The 19,884-nt window shown below is 44.5% G+C and overlaps 1 protein-coding gene across 1 annotated transcript in view; it reads left to right on the top strand.

The window, feature by feature from the left end:
• Window positions 1–19,884, top strand: part of LOC137429838 (FERM domain-containing protein 5) — a 76,391-nt gene that overhangs the window by 37,035 nt on the left and 19,472 nt on the right. Inside the window, exons 10-13 of the mRNA XM_068120134.2 lie at window positions 3,583–3,671; window positions 4,026–4,100; window positions 6,663–6,731; window positions 6,840–6,949. Coding sequence (XP_067976235.1) covers window positions 3,583–3,671; window positions 4,026–4,100; window positions 6,663–6,731; window positions 6,840–6,949 — 343 coding nt within the window. The remainder of the gene's footprint in view (window positions 1–3,582; window positions 3,672–4,025; window positions 4,101–6,662; window positions 6,732–6,839; window positions 6,950–19,884) is intronic.

The raw sequence follows: 19,884 nt of genomic DNA, 5'->3' as shown, positions 1-19,884 counted from the left end.
AGGACGGGGAAGACCGAGAAAGACTTGGCTAAAGATGGTCGAAGAAGAAATGCGGGCAAGGTGGTTAACAAGGGGAGATGCAGAAAATAGGGCAAAATGGAGAAGATTGTCATGGGGACCGCAAGGCTAACCCCCGCTCTAGCAGGGAAAATGGCCTTAAAATGCCGGTTGTTGAGCAGCAATATCGCAATTCACAAAACCCCTTGGAGAGGGGGGGATATTGTTTTGTAATAACGTTAATATTATGCTATTATCATTAGTATTATTACTTCCCCCACCAAAGGTGGATGGAGGTTATGTTTTCACCCCTGTCTGTCTGTTTGTTTATTTGTAAACAAGGTATCTCAAAAAGTTGTGGACAGATTTGGACTAAATTTTGCGGAGAGGTAGTATATGCGAGGTTTGTGGTTTATAATCGTTTTTACTTCTGGGAAATGTTTTCCACGAAATTCCATGATAAGCTATTTATAAACGTTAACATGGCTTTTTTCCAAGGAGGAAACTCCTTGGGAAGAAGGAATATTATTAGCCCCCATTGGACTTGGTCTTAAACAGGGGCTTATGGATTTGGTCTCGTCCGTGCGACTGCAACCATATCTCGGAGATGTATGGACCGATTTTGTTCATACTTTGCACAAAGATGATAGACGGTATACATATGCACATTTCGTTTTGCGACGCGATCAAAGATGGCCAACTGGCGGCCATTTTAGTTATAAAAAACCCGATATTGAACATGTCCTCAACCACTTCTCAGAAATGTTTTACTGATATTGTTCAATCTTGGCACAGCAGATAATGAATGATGGCTTACATATGCGCATCAATTTTTTTCGAGATCAGATACAATATGGCTGACTGGCGGCCATTTTGTTAATAAACGTGTCTCCAACAATTTCTTGAACATGCATGGTCTGATTTTGTTCAAACTTGGCACAAGCACAGCACATGACATTGTATACGTGCACCTCACTTTATTTTGCGATTGATCAAAGATGGCTAACTGGTAGACTGGTGGTCATTTTAGTTGTAAAAAAAACCCAGATATTGACCACATCCTCAACCATTTCTCGGACATGCATTTACTGAGCTTGTTCAAATTTGGCAGACAGATAATGAATGATGGCTTACATTAGTCAGGTTCACTATGTTTTTTCGTTCAAAATCATGGTAGATTAGCAAACCTATACATTTTTGGAAACGTTATTACATGGAAAATCTGAAAATCAATGTTTACATTTGCCAATTCCGACCAATTCGATTCGACCAATTGACCAATTCCATTCGACCAATTCGACCATTCGACCAATCGCTTCGATCGACCATTCGACCATTCGACCAATTCGATCGATTCGATTCGATTCATCGAATTCGATTCGATCGACCAATTCGATTTGCCAATCAATTTGACCGACCTTTGCTTGTGTGGAACGGACTGTGAAAACGATGCGGACTATATTGTCGGATACGACACACAGGACAGTGATGACGAACTCTAAATGGCATATTCTGTAATCGTGTATGTTTGATGCCATTGACTGCCTGTGTATATTTTGTCATTGACTGCCTGTGTAGATGTGAAGTTATACTGACTGCATGTGTACATATGATTTTGCTGACTGCCTGTGTATGTTTGGTGATATGAATTATTGTGACACATTTTGATGTTATTAACTGCCTGTACAAAATGATAACATGTATTTGATTATGCAACTTATCGCGAATATAAAGACAGTATTTTGCAATTCAAAACCTTTGATTCGTGTCTTACCATTCCCCATAGCACTAATTTGATACTTTCATTGGATTCCTTGTCCCTGAAAATATAGGTTTAGTATATTTTAAAAAGTTTTTAGGGTAATTAGAGGCAGAAATAGAACAAAATATGTATTTTACAGTGGCCATTTTGAAAATCCAAAATGGCCGCCATTCAGGTATCTCTCCAAATGTAAACATTGATTTTTAGTTTCCTTATGCTATAACCTTTCCAAAAATGTATAGGTTTGCTAATCTACCATGATTTTGAACGAAATATAATTTATTGACATAGTGAACCTGACTACATATGCACGTCATTTCTTTAGCTCACCTGGAACGAAGTTCAGGGGGGCTGATGCGATGGCGCGTCGTCCGTCCGTCAGGCCATCCGTAAACACTTGCACCTTCTTCTCTGAAACCGCTGATGGGATTGTGACCAAACGTGGCACAAATGATATTTGTTGTGTTGTGACTAAGGTTTGTTCATGGCATTAAAAAAAAATCGGGATCGAAGGGGGTTTACTGGGGTCAAAGTGGATCCAGGTTTGACCTCCCCAAAATAGGAATTTGCTTTCTTTTCAGAAACTACAAACGCAATTTCGATGAAACTTCAGCACAACCTTCATCACCCGTGATTTATCAGTTTGTTCAAGGCATTAGAAAAATTGGGGTCTGAGGAGGTATACAGGGTTGGGTGAGGGGGGGGCTTGTCCCCCAAAAGGTATTTTTTTGTCAGTCAATGCTAATATATATATATATTTCCCTCCCCCAACCCCCGATCCCCAAAATAGGTATTATATAGTTTTTGATTTTGTATTATATATAAAAATAGGTATTATATAAAAAATAGTTTTTGACGAACGAGAAATTACAGAAACATTATAATGAGCTGGTGTTGAATCGATTTATTGTATATAATGCAGTTAATTTGTACTTAACATTTAATGGATATGCATTTAATGTAGGTAAATGGATATTTAGAATTTTGAATATTTTGAAACATTATTGTCATACCTGCCCTCAGATATCGATTATGCTGCAAAGGAACAAATACTACGGTCTGTGGTGCGGAATAGTGGAGTAAGTTACAGTGCATATTTAGTGGGAAGGCTCTGCTCAGAGCTTTGTGGCATTTTTAATACAAGGGTTTACTCTCATGGAGGAACTGAATGACAAAGGGCAGCAGGTTCACAAACTCCCAAAGGGTATTTAGAGGTGGGGGAGGGGAGAGGGGAGGAATAACAAAAATGAGTAACCATGGCCCAGAGAGGAACAGAATAAATTGGATGGAATAATCGTCTATAAATGCAATTGTGGATGTGCATGTGCGAGCGCATGAGGTAGTGATGGGGAGCTTTTGAAAGATTGGTGAAGACATCGTGACAATGAACACAGGGAGACTATTCCACAATTGGGAGAATAATGGGACTAATTAATACAGGTGTGCAGCCAGCCTGTAGATTGGGACACATGTGACTTTGGGTGGCTTGGGGAGGGGAGAAGCAGTAGAGGGCAAGAGGAGCAAGGCCAGAAGTAACCGTGCATAAAATAGAACTCCCACCAACGTGGGAGAGAGTGACAATCCTTGGAAACCCACCTCTTGCCCTGAGATTCCAAATGGACAGAAGGCCTTACTTCTGACCTCCCCAATTCTGCCATATTTGCATATGTAATAAATATATTACTCTGGCAATGCATTAATATGCTGTCGTATTTTATTTTCAATATCGTGTCATCGAAGTAATCTTTCGGACTCAATCCTCTCTGGAATATCCTGACCCTAACACAACTGCCTTCTCTTCCTCCACCACATTGTGCCTCCAGAAAAGCAGCTCTTTATCATTCCTGCTACCATGCCCACCTGCTTGCAAGAGACTCTGGCGTCTTGCTGTGGAGCAGCATGCATTTTACAGGCAAGAAATGGACACGAAGGAATGTTGGAACCCAACGACCGTGTGCCAATATGCAAGCAAAACCCCCAAAGGTTAAATACAGCTGAATGAATTATATTGTATTTAGAGCTGTGAGTTTCCACCAGCTCTGGGAGATACTCAAAGTGAAACCTTGGTGAATTTCAGGTGGGTTTGGATCAGATAAACATGAGCTACCAATGCCATGATATGCAGTGGTTCAGCAGTCTCCTTAATAGGAGTAAGGTCTACTCCTGTAGAAGGAAAGTCAGGGAGAAATGACAAGAGATAAGTGGAGATGGCTAGGGGTGAAATTGAATAATTCCATGTTGTCTGTATCCTCCACCTGCCCTGCAGCTTGAACTGCTCAAGAGATATCCGTAAAGTGGCTGGGAGCACCCTGCTTTTCCGTCACACCAAGTTCCGTTTCAGGTTCGAATCCAAAGTGTTCCTTCTTTGTTCAATGAACAGTGGGGCCTTCTTTACCTCCTCTACAAGAGAGACGCATGGGAGAGCAACGTTAAATTTTGACAGTGTGGGTAGTGGAGAAACAATTGGGCATAATCAGCAAGGGAATAATGAATGGGAAAGGAAACATCGAAACCAGCAAGAGGGTTGGTTTAAAAACAGGGGTATCGTGCTCAATTCCCAAACCTTCCGAGGAGGTGCTTAGCTCCACACCAGTTGGAAAAACAATCCCCCCAAGAAACCCACGTTCATGATCGGTCGAGTTATTTTATTGTGCTCTGTGTGCTTTCATGGCCAGATAATTGGGATCAAAGCTTGTCCCGAAGCTTGGATATGTCAATACATTGGACACTTTATCTAGGGAGCGATATTATAACACTACAGGTCATAGGCAACACAGACCTGTATGAATGACCGAATACAGCAAGATCCAGAAGCGAGACAAACTTTCCAACCATTTTATATCCAGATTTCATGAATTATCTTATGTTTACAAAACGTATTTACACCCTTGAAGATGTGGAGGCATGGAAAGTTTGGATGGATCGAACTAGTTGACGTCTTAATGGATTAGTGATGTGGCTGTTCTTGTAAAGAATGCTCGTCACGTTGTATGAGCAAAGGTAGGCCTGTAATACATCAATGACAGACTCATGTTGGCAGAGCAGATAAGCTTGACGTTATATATATATTAACATCAGGCCTATCTGCTCTGCCATCTCTCAGATGTCTATCTGGCCCCAAAGCTTTATCTTCCTTCAACTACAAGAAAGACACCAACTAATATGAAAGACCTATAATAATGTGAAACTAAAGAAGTAATTCTAGCAGACAGGACGCCAGTTAAATGCCCATCCGAGGGACAGCGAGTCACACACATTGATGATTCACCCTGCCTGTGACATACTGGGATGAGAGTTTATAGCTAGGTTGGGATTCAAGCCCATGCTAGACAACTGAGAGGGGAGTGTGCATACCTCTAAGCCAGTTGTTCCCAAACCTCCATCCACGACACAATTTGAAATCACATTTGGCTCATGACCCAAATGGTACCGACTGGGTACCTATGATAAAAATTGTCAGTGAAAATGCTCTCAACGTGAAAACCCCCCTCAAAATCCCACATTTGGGTCACGACCCTGTGTTTGTGAACCACTGTGATAGGCCATCCTGCCAGCCCTTACCACATGGTACTAAATTTAAAACTTCTCTGTCATGCTAAAATACACAATCTGGTGTCTGTCTGTCTGTCTGATTTTTGACCGCGATACATTCGGGTCGTTACTTATCAATCAAACTTGACAGGAGGGCTAAGGGTCACACAATGAAGATTGTAGCAAATTGATTTTCCCCCTCCCCAAGGAAGTTTTCTCCACCAAGGGGATTTCCCTGCCAATGGGGTGGGGGTGTTGAGGGGTATATCCGTGTTAAGACAGCTTTATCGTGGCATTTTTCCAAGGAAGCTTATAATATCAAAAGCATAATATTCATGTTATTACCAAACAATATCAATACTAATAATATCCCACCTCCCCAAGGGGTGTTTCCTCCTTGAACAAACGCTGTGTCAACGTTTATAAACAGCTTATTGTGGTGTTTCATGGGAGCACCGGCCCTTAGCAGAAGGAAAAATATTATAAACGACAAAAACATTTGATTACCTTTTTAAACAACCACTACTGCTGTTTAACACTAAACTAAAAGGGAAGAAACCCGGGGTGTGTTCAGTCACCAAGCAGCTAGCTAGCGCTTGCCAAGCCAGCCGTTCTTTAACCGTTTTGAATGGTGCTTGCTCGAATACTTAAACCATTTTGCGAGCGCTCTACCAAAAACTTGGTAAATGAACACCCCCGACGTTCTTGAGGCCCGACCATAGATCTACTGTAAGCTATATACCCCAAAGAGGAATGACCCTTCCTGACGCTCCTGTAGGGAATGGGTGTACTAGTTTCTTAAAATATAGTTTTGTCAAAAAAACAGTGGTTAGAGACTAATTGATCTGACTTTTCCTTAAAAGGGGATTCTTAATTGTGAGGTTAAGTGGGTGTGTGTGTTAATTGTTAAGCTTCTGTTTATCATGGTAAAATGTGTATTTATTTTATCACTCATTTTTTGGACTCCAATGGTTTGTGTCATGATAAAACTTAATGTGATGGTAGATCTAGCGATGAGGTCACGGCCTACACATTTTTGCAAGGCTCTGGTACTTCAAAATTTGCCACGACACCACTGGTTAAGGAGGGCTGATGGGGGCAAAAGAGATCATGACATGAGGTAGTAGTGCACTGCTTGCTTAAAGTCCTGCAGGGAGGAGTTGAATTGGATAGCATCAGAAGAAGAGGTGTGTAATAATGACATAGCTGACGGTTTTGGGGATAGGAGGATGTCACAAATACTGTACATCAGACCATATTCAGATTATTTACAACACAAGAACAAGTGATTATTTACAAGTTCTTAATCCAATAAACTTTCTGTCATTCATTATGGGATGGATGTCCTGTGTGGGTATGGGATACCATGCAGTGGAAGGGTTGCGAAGGAGGTTCTGCTGGCCAGTGAAGAGATTCAGAGAAAACCTCCAGAAGTACACAGGTGAGAAAAAAAACCACACCCCCACACCCACACACACAGATTAGACCAGTAATTGTTGCAGTCTTTAACCATGCTCCGTCCTTTTCTGTTATTTTCCCGACCGTGCAGATGTCGTATGCTGCAGACATTAAGCTGCCCCGCCATATCTCGCCACGTCTGCGACCTTTACACTTCCCGCCGTTCATTCAGAAAGTCTGTGGATACTTGTCTGCTGTCAGGTCTGTTGTCTTTTTTTCATTTTGGATGGCGGTAAACCAAAAATATTAATTTTTTCGCTCTTTTTATTTATTTATTGTATTTATTTATTTTTATTTTTTAAGACTAGCTTTATGTATTCTCAATGTATTCATGGGATGCAGACAGACATGGACTCTAGGAACAGATGGAAAAAAAACCATTATGCAAGAGATTATCCACCATTTTGGACGAGAGAGAGAAAGAGAGAACGAGAACGAAGACTGACTTTTTATTACAAATTATGTTGTGTGTGTATATATATAGAGCAGAATTTTGATCTTAGTTCAGATACTGTCATAAGTGTATGTAAAACTCAGTTACCGACCTGGTTTCGCCCTTTTTGGGGCTCATCAGGGCAACGCAGTGAGTACTGCATACACATATGACTCTGAAAACCTTTCGGTTATATACCAGTCACGATGCGATTTCATACCATCAGTGGTGAACCGCCATTAAGGTATCCCATCCAGCTATGCTGTACCTTAATGGGAGCGATAAGTGCCAGAGCGTTCTCTTGAGAGCTTGACAGGCAGAGCGTATGTACATGGCAGTGACGTCATTACTTGCGCTCATTGAAAGCTGGAGAACTGCACATATATTTGGATTGGTTTGCTCCCGGCTGCACCCAGGGGATTCCATATCATGAGTGGATACCAGAGGTAATGTGCCATGTGGCAGATGGCACTTATCGCTCCCATTAAGGTACAGCATAGCTGGATGGGATACCTTAATGGCGGTTCACCACTGATGGTATGAAATCGAAAAGTGACTGGTATATAACCGAAAGGTTTTCAGAGTCATAAGTGTATGCAGTGTATGCAGTGTATATATACAGTGAAACCTTGACTTACGAGTTTAATTCGTTCTGTGACCGAGCTTGTAACTCAATTTGCTCGTTTCTCAAATTAAATTCTATTAATCCGTTCCAGCCCCCAAAAAACCACACCAATTCTTTTTGTTACGTGTTTTTAAATAAGAAAAATGTACTTTATAAATAACAAATAATGTATAAACAAGCACGACCTCGTATATACTGTACATAATAAGCGGCGTTACGCGCGCTGCTTGTAAACAAGGAGGAAGCGGACAACGCGGTAATTTGTAAGTCTTTATTCAAGAGCTCACTGTAACACTGGCACGCTCCGGTCCGGGCTGCGCGCCCGGTGTATATCCTGAGGCCACGCCTACCCCTCGGCGTGGCCCCCGCCCACTTGGTGCGCGGAATGATGTCACCACGCCAGTGAGCTTCCGTGTCCGCCACAATGTGAAGAAATAAACTGGTTTTATTAAGTGTATTTACCTTGAAGATCAGACGAAGATGCTGGCGGAGGTGGAGGAGATGACTTTTGCCTTTTTCGCCACACTTTCCTCGCTTTCACTTGCACGGCGTTTCAATAAAAACCTGTCCAACGAGGTTTGTTTCTTCCTCCCTTTCAAAATGTTTCGATCGTACTGCTACGATCGTACTGCCTCGCCAAGTCGACAACACGCACACCTCGCTCATGTTTTTCGACGATTGCGTGTTTTATATCCAAGCACATCATCCTCTTCTTCTTCTCAGTACTGCCCTTGGCACTCAATTTCTTAGGACCCATGGTTAAAACTAAGAAATTTTCCAAAATAACCAACATGCGAAAACAAAGCAGCAGCGATATACGGCAGAGATGCTTGCACGGCAAGATAATCACGTGACCGGAACGCTCGTTGGGCCACCTCGTGGCGGGTGGCGTAAGCTCATAACTCAGATCTCGGCTCGCATCTCAAAGCAAAAAACCGCCCGAGCGACGGCACGTATCTCGGAAAACTCGTAAGTTGGTGCACTCGTAAGTCAAGGTTTCAATATATATTGTTGTGGATATGAGAATGTTTTTTTATTTTATTGTTGTGGTAAAATGTTGTTGTAAAAGGTTGTTGTAAAATATCACCCCTCCTCTCTCCGTTTGTGGTTGTATAAAGGTCAAAGGGCGTTCCCGTAGTTAGTCCATAAAATATACATGCAGGACACGATATATCTTTTTTGACAGTTATATCCTTATTATGTGTATTAGTGTAAGGCTGTGTCTTCCATTAATTGAAATACTCCATTGCACCAGTGAAAGAGAATAGATCCCCTTTCCTTCCCATCCCCAAAATCTCCCTTTCCTTCCCATCCCCAAAACCTCCATTTCCATATTACAACCCCTCTCGTCACTGCTGAGCCCTCGATTCCCAATCACCTCCCCTCCAATAACCGCCATTGACCATGTGCTTTGAGTCGGAGAAGAAAGGCGTGTCTCCACCTCGTCAGAGGGGAGGAGGGGCGTGCCCGCCCGTCGTCATCCAGGGCGGAGCCCGAGGGTCGCGCGACCAACCAGGGCCGAGGTGAGCACCCCGATGGGCGTGTCCAAAACGCCGGCGGCGTAATCGCTGGAGGCGCTATAAAAGGCGCAAACGGAAGTGAGTAGTGAGTTGGTCTCAGTCGGTTGCCAGAGGAGGGTCAGTGGTTGCGGTGGTAAGGAGTCGGTGGTCAGTTGGTTGCAGTGAGGAGTCGGTGGTGAGGAGTGAGTGAACCAAGAAAGAGTTGAGGGTTTGGACCAGACGAGTGGGACAAGGCCTGGCAAAGCACGCGACGTACACAGCAGCCAAAACAGCAGCGTGGGGCCTGGCCTGAACGGCGGCTGCTAAACGCGCCGGTTGTGCTGCGGGACCCCCTTTGGACCTCCCTCTCCCTCCAGCCATCCACCTCCTGCTTTTCCACCCTTCTTGTGGACGTGAGTTTGTTCTGTTTGTTCTGTCCTGGGAATAAGTTAAGTCTGTAGATAAGCTAGTATTTGCACTGTGTCACCTGCGTCTTATGTGTTGTAAATAAAACTTGATTGCTCCTTTTTGCTTGTGTGTGTAAATAATAAACCCCATTACTCGTCTGTACGTCTTCTCGTTTTATTCCTTTTTCCTCTTGCATTGCGTCGTTTTTGTCTTTTCCCTCATTGAGCAGCTGTGGTGCGATACGGCCAAGGTTCTGGGTGAATCGGGTGAGTCAGGGATCCTGTTTGGTCGCGGTTAAATACACCACCGCTCGGTCATCATAACATCTAAACCGCGATCTGTAACAATATATATATATATATATATATATATATATATATATATATATATATATATATATATATATATATATATATATTGTTACTGTCGCGGTTAAGATGTTATTTTTGACCGAGCGGTGGTGTATTACCGCGACCTAACAGTTCCCCCGATTCTTCCCCAACTCACCCGATTCACCCCAAACTTTGGCCGTATCGCACCGCAGCTGCCCAATCTGGAAAACTCTAAAACGACCGAATGCAAAGAGGAAAAGGAATAAGACGAGAAGACGTACAGAAGAGTAATTGGATTTATTATACACACAAGCAAAAAGAAAGCAGTCACGTTTATTTACAGACGAGATTAGATACACAGTGCAACGCTAGCTTACCTACAGTCTTAATTAACCCAGGGACAGAACAAACAAAAGACAGACTCACGCGGGGAATGATGACAGGAATTGGCTGGAAGGAGAGGATGGCTAGGAGTTGTATTGTGCAGCACAATCGGCGCGTTTAGCAGCCGCCGTTCCTTCGCGGCCCTGCTCAAAACCGCCGTCCAGGCCCCAAGCGGCTGTTGAGTGTGGTTGCTGCTGTGGCCGCCGCTGCTGCTGCTGCTGTGGACGTCGCGTGCTTTTCCAGGATTACAGCAGGCTTTGTGCTTTCTGGGATGTCCTCTCCTTGGATGTTCTCTATGTTCTCTTGGTCCAATCACTCCTCACCACCGACAACTCAACGCAACTAACGCAACCACTGACCACCACAACGCAACCAACGCAACCACTGACCACCACAATGCAACCACTGACGACCAAAACCACACAACTCAGCTCTGCTTCTTGGACCCTCTCTCTTCTCAACGGCTTGGGCTCCCTTTTGTCTGCCGGTCAAAGCTCATCTCTCAAAGCTTGTCTCAGCTTCTCTTTTGGGAGCGTCGCGCTGCGGATTTTTGCTGCGGTCACGCCTGCTCATTCCCTCCTCTCAGCGCCTCTCTTTAAAAGCGCAGCCTCTTCTCATCTCAATGCTCAGTACTCATCTCTTTCTTCTTCAAAGCTCGACTGCTTGGGGAGCGTCGCGCTGCGGGTTATATAGGCCCCGCCCCCTCAACCTTTGCGAACCTCCCCGATAGCTCTTCCTCCGCCCTCCCTAGCCAAACCCCTGGCTCATGGTTGGTCGAGTGGGGCTGGCTCACTCCTCCCCTCTATGACGAGGTGGAGACACGCCTTTCTTCTCCGACCCTGCCTCGTGGTCAATGGCGGTAATTGGAGCGGAGGTAGTTTCTAATCGACGAAAAGGGGGAATGGAGGTTTTGGGAATGGGAATGAAGGGAATCTATCTCTTTCACTTGGTGCAATGGAGTACAGTACTTCTATTAATGGGAGACACAGCCTTACCCTAAAACACAGAATAAGATATAACTATTGAACAGGGGTATTCTATGATTGGCTGTGGTGTGGATGCTTTATGGACTAATTATGGGATGCCCTTTGTTCTTTACACAGCTCCGGAGGCAGGAGGCGCAGAATAACCAATAATAATAATTCACACAATCAAAAAAATATACAGTCCTCATATCCGCAACAATATATATATATATATATATATATATATATATTGTTGCGGATATGGGATTTGGCCTCCATATCCGCTTGTAAATATTCCCCTATTTCCCCAATACTCCCCAACTATCCCCAATCCCCCATTCCCTAGTCCCATTGTCTGTAAACAACACTCTGTAGAACCGACCTTCCCCTTTTTCCCCCATTAAATGTCGTGCCCAGGTTCACCGCATCTCACGTAGACAACTATAGGACCTCTTGCTAGTTATTCTTAGTCTATGTCAGTTAAGGACTCGTTTCCATTAATTCTGACTCTTCGTTGCACCAGAATGTGATTGTATGGCACCAGTAGTGAGTTTAGGACCTCCCCATACCTCCTCCCATCTTCCTCATGAAACAACAACAACAACAACTACAACAACAGCGCGCGGGGAGTGTGCGTCCTCACACCGGCTTGGTTAGCCGCCATTGCCCATGTGCTCCGACGGGGTTACCACGAAGGGGCTGCCTGTCAGCTCCTCGTCAAGGGCGGAGCCCGGTAACCCCCCCGCACCCAATAAGAAGCGGCGGGCCGATTCCATCTGGGGCGGAGCTAACGAGCCGAGGGCGTGTCACTCCCCGCTGGATATACGCAGCGACTTACCGGAGGTGACGTCAGAGATGCGCCCCCAGCTTGGAAAGAGAAGTCGCCACCTCCGAGCGCTGAGAGACCTCCCTGCATCTTTTGGACCGCGCTATCCTGTCCCTGAGCCAAGGTGCACCTTGTGCTGACCATCGACTACCTGCCCCTCCTTGCCATCAATCCCTGTGTGAGTCAGTTTTGTCCTGTTTATCTGTGGTCTGTCGGGGCTACTATAAGACCGTGATTAAGTGCCCACCTTCCTATGCTGTCCCTCTTGTCCTTGTAATCTAAACGTTCCGCATATCCCATATTATAACCTCCTCCGGAGGTCTTGAGAACTGTACCCCTGGTGTCGTGTCATCTAACCCAGCCGTTGTGTCCTTTCCTTCATTGATCTAGCGTAGCGCGACTCGGCCAACGTTCGAGTATAATCAGGTAAACTGTGCAGACGCGGTCATACCAAACCGCTCGGTGAACTAACATCCAAAACCGCGTCTGTAACAATATATATATATATATATACACATGCCAGTGGGTGAAGACACCACTATTCAAAACAAGTACTACATGGAAAAAGGTTAGAAAAGAAAAGAACCAGAAAAATAAAGGAACTTCAAACGGTACAATGAAAAAGAAAAGAAAACGAAAAAACTGAAAACGCATTAATACATTTCGAACAGACTATTATTCCTGAAAAATATTTTGGCCTGCACTAATTGGGGGTAAATCTCTGTGACAAAGCTGTACGATTAACCCAGGAAACCACCAGTCATTGGTTGTCACCAAAAGTTCTTGGGTCCACCTTAGTCCAAGTTGAAAGCTTTTTTTTGTACTATTTATTTTAGGACTCTTCCAATTATTATATTTGAACATATTCTCATCATATCCGCTATCTCCTGCACTGCTTTCCATCCCCAACCAGAATCATGGCGGAGGTGCAATACTTTGATTATGCCTGCTGCAACAAAAGTGTTGATAAAAGTCTCGTTTTCTTGGAATTGCAGGAAAAAGCGGGTTGTATAAAGGGGTTCTTCCACAAACATGTTTGTAGCATAAGTTTCCTGCTGGCGACTAACCGAAAGACTGCCAGACGTTCAGAAGGCTCTGATAGAATGTTGAAAGGGGAGATATGTCAACATGCTGGAGTTTGATCAAGAAACGTTCAACGCCGTATCTGAGCCCGCTTGCTTGCAGCAACATGTGACAGGCCAGAAGTCGGCTTGGCAGTCATTCTTTATACATCAACTGCTGTATGGAGCACAACTGAAAGGCCATTATACGGCTTTTTATGTCGATAAGTCCTTGGCCACCTTCAGTCAAAGGACTGCGTATAACATTTGGCAATAACAAATGATGACTCCCAAAAAAAATCCACCAGTAGCCTCTGCACTGCCTTTAGTAGCACTTCCAGTGGCTGAAGACAGATATTAAACTTATGCCACAAAGAAGCTGCCACAAAATTATTAATACTCAATAACTTGGGAAATTAACACTCCCGATACATTTTTCCTGAAAACAATTAGAAGTGATTCCATAACCAAATAATAACTCATAAATTCGGCATCCTTGCCTCACTCCTCTTTGAACCTGTACAGGAGAACTGAGTTAATTATTCATTTTAAAGAAACTAAATATATTGTCCTGTCAGCCCTGCAGTTAACACTGCTGGGTGACGAATAGCCGTAACGGTCCTTCACTCCGAGGCGCGTAGCCGAAACTGGCGGTTGGTCCGTCGCGCGCGGTGAGGGAACGAAAGTGCTGACCTATACGGAGCCACACGGGTTTATTCTTGGACCCAACACCATGCAAACAAGACAACAAATGAAATGCAACAATAGGGATTTAATGAAAGTAAATGTAATGTGAAATAATGGTCGAGGTAAAATAAATATTCGCTACTTTGAGGGACCCTCCATGCAGACACAAACACACACAAGGGGAAAGATAAAATAAAATAAAAGGGTTCTTTCAGTCAGCCGTCACTCAGCTTGCTCAACGAGATCGTTGAATGAAGTCGGCTGTACAGGGTGGCCAAGTCCAACGCTTCCCCGCGTCTGAGCGCTCAATATGGCGCCAAGCTGATGACTGCTTCTTTTTTTTTTGCTCTTTTTGCTCTCACTCTCTCCGTCCGAAGTGCCAAGAGCCTCGTAAACCGCCACCTTATTCCTCCTCTTCACGATCGCAAAAGTTCCACAAAAGCTCCAGAAAGTCTCCTCATAGGCGCACATGAGACCAAAAAGCGACCGCCAGGGACAAAAGCCAGACTGACAGCTCACAAGACTTCTTCCTTTCCGAACCTTCTCGCTCTGACGTCACTTTGTCCAATCACCGAGCTCCATAAAATCGTTCCATGGTCTTGCTTGACCAATGACGAACTTCGGGGCATGGCCTTTTTCCTTACTCGGTTGGTGGGCGGGGTTTAATTGTCGATCGAGAACGTTCGGCTTCTGTCACCATGGTGTCGGTTATGGTTGGTTAATTGACGGTTGTTGTTATAGAGAGCGTGAGTTTTTAAGGCCGGCCTTGCTATTGTAAAAACGTAGGGAAAGATACAGGGGACAATCACAGACTGGGGAAAACCAACTTAACCCCTATCTAGATAACACAACTCCACCGCCCCCCCCCCCCCCCCAACCGTATGAAGACATAACCAACCTGAAGCTCCAGTTTCCGGACTTAATACATTGAGATGCCTCTCTTTGGGATACAGTAATTCTGATCAGAGTTGAGTAGATCACCGATTACCGTCTTCAACCGACTGGCCAACATTTTTTTTTTTTTGTATACAAGATCGTGGCTCATGTAAGAGCTAACATTAATCACAAAAAAACAAATGGACACATAAAACATGCAATAAAGGGAGCAGGAGACAAGATGGGGAGAGAGGGGGAAGCACACAAGTACAATATTTGAGAGCAGGGACATCGGGAGATCTGTGGGAGGGAGAGGGCTTGGGGGGGGGGGGGGTGAGAAGGGGAGTGGGGCATGGGAGAGGTATAAAACACATCGACACTGCTAGGACTTCCAGGAAAGAAGTTGGTATTTCTAAAAAGTGGATCTGGGGTGAATTAATGGGGGTAGAAAAGATCAAGGTTTTGGAAGAAAGATAAGAGATGGTGGAGAACAGCTGTTTTAAAGACCTGGAGGGAGGAGAAGGATTGAAGAGAGTGAGGGAGTTTGTTCCAGAGGTAGGAGAAAAGAGGAATGAAAGAGTGAAGGTGAGCAGAGAGTCTTGATTTTGGCAGTTTCACCAGAAGAGGGTTGCAGGCAGATCTTGTGCGACCTGTAGGAATATTTGGGGGACAGAGCCCAGAGAGAGCTGGGGGAGCATGGCCGGAGAGGAGTCGGTAGAAGACGGAAAGACCACCAACCTGCCTGCGGTGAGTGAAAGGCCCTCACAATCAGCTTCATCGCAGGAGATTCCAATGATTCTGAAAGCTTTGGTTTCAACAACGTGAAGCCGAGCTAGGTGTGAGGTAGGAGCACCAGCCCAGAGGGGAGAGCAGTATTCCATTAAGCTGCGGATGAAAGCCTTGTATGTGGTGAGGAGCTCAGGTTTGCCAAGGAAGGACTTCACATGATGGAGGATGCCCAGTCGGCGACTGGCTTTGGAGGCCAGCTTGGAAATGTGGTTTTCCCAGGAAAGATCATGGCAGATAGTGAGACCCAAGAGCTTGAGTGACAGAACTTCTTGGAGAGGATTGTCGAGAAAGTAGATGGGAGGGTTGTCCAGACGGTCTTTTTGGAGACAAAGTGAGAGTGTGAGATTTGTCAGGATTGAAAGGCATGTTCCACTTGTTTGAGCAGTCTGATTTTGTCCAGGTCTGCAGAGAGTGAGGAGGCTGCAGACTGCCGATCTGAGGGATGAGGTATGGAGCGGTAGAGAGTGGAGTCATCAGCAAAGAGATAGAGTGCATTTTCCAGAGAGTCGGAGAGATCATTGATGAAATACTAGAAATAGCACAGGGCCCAGAACACTACCTTGGGGAACTCCAGCCTGAACAAGAAGGGGAGATGAGAGAAATCCATTCAGGGCCACAAGTTGACCACGACCAGAGAGGAAGTCCGCAAGCCAAGCGTGGAGATTTCAATGGATATCATATGAGGAGAGTTTGGTGAGCAGAGCAGGGTGCCAGACCATATCGAAGGCACGTGATATGTCAAGTGAGACAGCTCTGATTTCCTGTTTGGCATTGAGGACCTCCATCCATTGTTGAGACAGCAAAAGCAACATGTCCAGAGTGGAATGACCTGGTCTGAAACCAAATTGATGAGCAGAGATCAAGCCATTGGGGAAGAGGAAGAATTTGATATCCGAAGCAATGATGGATTCCATGACTTTGCTGATAATTAGGAGCAGGCTGATTGGTATGTAGTTGCAAGGATCTGATTTTGCACCTTCTTTGTGTAAAGTGGTAATGCTGGCTGATTTCCAAGCTGATGGCAGATGACCTTGAGCAAAAGAGAGGATGAAGAGAACAGAGAGAGGGTGTGAAAGAGCGGCAGAGCAGGATTTTATGACCCGTGGGCTGATGCCGTCTGATCCAGTTGCAGAATCAGAGTCGAGAATTGACAGAAACTTCTCCACCTTGTCAGGAGAGGACACAGAATCCAGGAGCAGCTGGGTACGACTGGGAACGGTGGGTACAGAGAGAGACGGGTTTGAAACACAAGATTTTGAGGCAAACACAGAGTTGAGGCATTCAGCTTTTTCACGTGCGGAGTCAGCTGTCTATCCGTTTGAGGTAAGGGAGGGAATGGAGGCTGGAGGGGGAACAAACCCCAGAAACCGATTTGACCAGATGCCACCAGGATTTGAAAGAGGGAGACAGGTTTGAGAGTTCAGTCTTGAGAGTAGAGAGATTGTTTCCTGGCTCTCCTGAGGGTAGACACACACTTGTTCCGGGCTTTGTGAAAGGAAATGAGATTGCCTTCCGTTGGATTTGCCTTCCAGGAGCGAAGGCAAGTTGTTTCAGGGCAACTGCCTCACCACAAGATCCCGTCACTTGACAATTCAAGTCAATTCAAGTGTCACCACTTGACAATATTTTGTAGTCCGTATATAATAAAGGGACCGGTCGTCAATTCATCTGCCGTAGGTCTCCGGTCTTTGGAATCCGTGACACCACCGGCCACCGCTCTGCTAAAGTTTAGTGGCAGTTCTCCATGCACCAAGGATGACTCCAGGACATTCAATATCTCAGGGCCGAAAAGGTCCCAAATAGCCATGAAAAATTCTGCCGGTTAGCCGTCAATTCCAGGAGCTTTGAGTTGATGTACCAACAGTCAAGTCCTGCGAGGGATACTCTCCCAATGGCACATTGCCACAAGGTATACTGAAATTTGTTGGGGGGTAATGAAGCCTCCATGCATCGAGACATCCACTGCTGAAAAATAATTAAACAAATCAGTATTAGATTCAGGATGAGGTTCAGCTGTATTTTGGTCTGTACTGGGTTTGAAGGTACCATCCAATGAGAGTCCCCACCCCCCCTCCCATGCAAATACAATTATTGAGATCAATTCTCGAATGTGTAGAATTGTGTAAAAAAAAAAAGTGTAAAAAAACAAAACAAAAATTCCCTTAAAGATGCGACACCAATCAAACTCCACACTGAGTTACCCGAGTTTCCTGGAGTAAAAGTACATCAATTTTTTTCATGTTGAAATTAACATTTCACTTGAACCGAGCGGTTGTGACTTGCACCTCCGCCGTTCATAAATTAAGGTTCCAAAGGTGATTTTTTTTTTCATGGATTATCAAAAGGCTTGAGCGGTTGCTAGGAAATCTCAAGCCCCGTTTTTTTCAACAACCTTTGAGACGATGAAACTGAGACTTTGTTAAATTAAATTCATCCGGCTTCCTAATTATGTCCTTTGCATGAGGGAAAATGATCTTTAATCACATTTCGCTGTCGATACGTTTCATTCAGAAAGGAAAAAATAAGTTGGGGAGCTGTGTGTGAATGATACAATTAAGTTTGAGACAACTCAACTTCATCATCTGATTCTGACAAATCAGAAACAGCCCCACCCAGGTCATATATCTATCTATCTATCTATCTATCTATCTATATATATATATATATATATATATATATATATATATATATATATATATATATATATATATATATATATATATATATACACACACACACACACACACACACACACACACACACAAACTTGGCATTTAATATGGAATATTTTTTTTTGTGGGGGTGAACTTACTTTTCAAGATGACTTAGAACCAAAAGTTCATTGGAATTATGTTGAAATTATTCTAGATTTTGTTAATGTGACCTTTAAAAAACAAAAACCACATTTGACATTTCGAAGCAAGTAAATTGGTCCTTGAAAGTGATGTAAACTGATATGGAACTCAATTCACGGACAGTACTGTGTTAAACCTCTGTGCGTTTTCCAGAAGTATCTCTTTATTTTGCACATTAGGCAAAAATTTTTTTTTTACAAAAACAAAAGTTAAATTACAACTGGGATTACGGACAGTAAAATTACAGTTCAGTACTTCGTGTAACCCCCAGGAGCATTCAGGAGAGCACGTACACATTGAGGCATGCTGTTCACGAGATTTGCCAAGGTTTGGACAGGAATCGCTTGCCATGCAGTTACAATAGCCTGCTGCAATTCACGCACAGAGGCAGGCTGGTGGTCCAAGTTGTCGATTTGACGCGTTAATTCTGCCCACAAGTTCTCTTTTGGATTCATATCCGGGGACATGGCAGGCCACTCCATATGCTCTACACCACGGTCAGCAAGAAAGTGTTGGATCATGCGAGCATGATAAGGCCGTGCATTGTCATCTTGGAAGACAAAGTTTCCTCGATAGGCTGCACGAACAAATGGAAGCAATGTTTCTTTCAGAATGGCCCTGTGCTTGAACTGGTTCAGGTTTCCATTCAGAACAACCAGGTCAGTTTTGCCCCCTGCATGAAAAGCAGCCGAAACGGTCACGCCACCACCTCCAGCATGGACTCTTGGCACTATACAATCTTCGTTGTAGGCTTCATGCACTTGTCTGCGCACTCGGACATGGCCATATTGACGATAGACCAGAAACCTAGACTTGTCACTGAAGATCACGTGATTCCAGTGTCCTGGCTGCCATTGACGGTGCTCTCTGGCCCACTGCAATCGACGCTGGCGGTGTTGTCTGGTCAGACGTGGCTTTCTCAGGGGACGCTTGGCACGATAGCCTGCTTGAACCAGTCGTTGGTTGACTAGCCTTCTGGATACAGGCACATTTGTCAGTTGCTGCCACTCAGCCCGAAGCCGATTAGCTGACTTGGTACGGCCATTGCGGACTAACCGGTGCAGCTGGCGATCATCCCTCCTTGTGGTTCTGTGGGGACGTCCTGACCTCGGTATTGGAGTAGGGACACCCCTCTGAGCATTTCGTTTCAGGATCTTTGACACCTGACCTTGAGTGATGCCATACTGCCGAGCAATTGCACGGTTTCATGCCGGAATTTCGTAAAGCCACCACTGAATGACAAACAGCATTGTCGAGTTGACGGACCATCTCCAGGGGAAGCGGCAATAACTTTTGTAGACGTGCAGCAGTTGTTTTCCACGAATACAGAACGCAACAACCCTTATATACCCGATTGTGAAGCCAATCGTCAAATGTACCTGTCCGTACATTTTGT

Source organism: Myxine glutinosa, chromosome 6, assembly GCF_964187855.1.
Source record: "Myxine glutinosa chromosome 6, kmMyxGlut1.1, whole genome shotgun sequence".
NCBI lineage: Eukaryota > Metazoa > Chordata > Myxini > Myxiniformes > Myxinidae > Myxine > Myxine glutinosa.
This window is presented reverse-complemented; position numbering and strand designations above follow the sequence as displayed.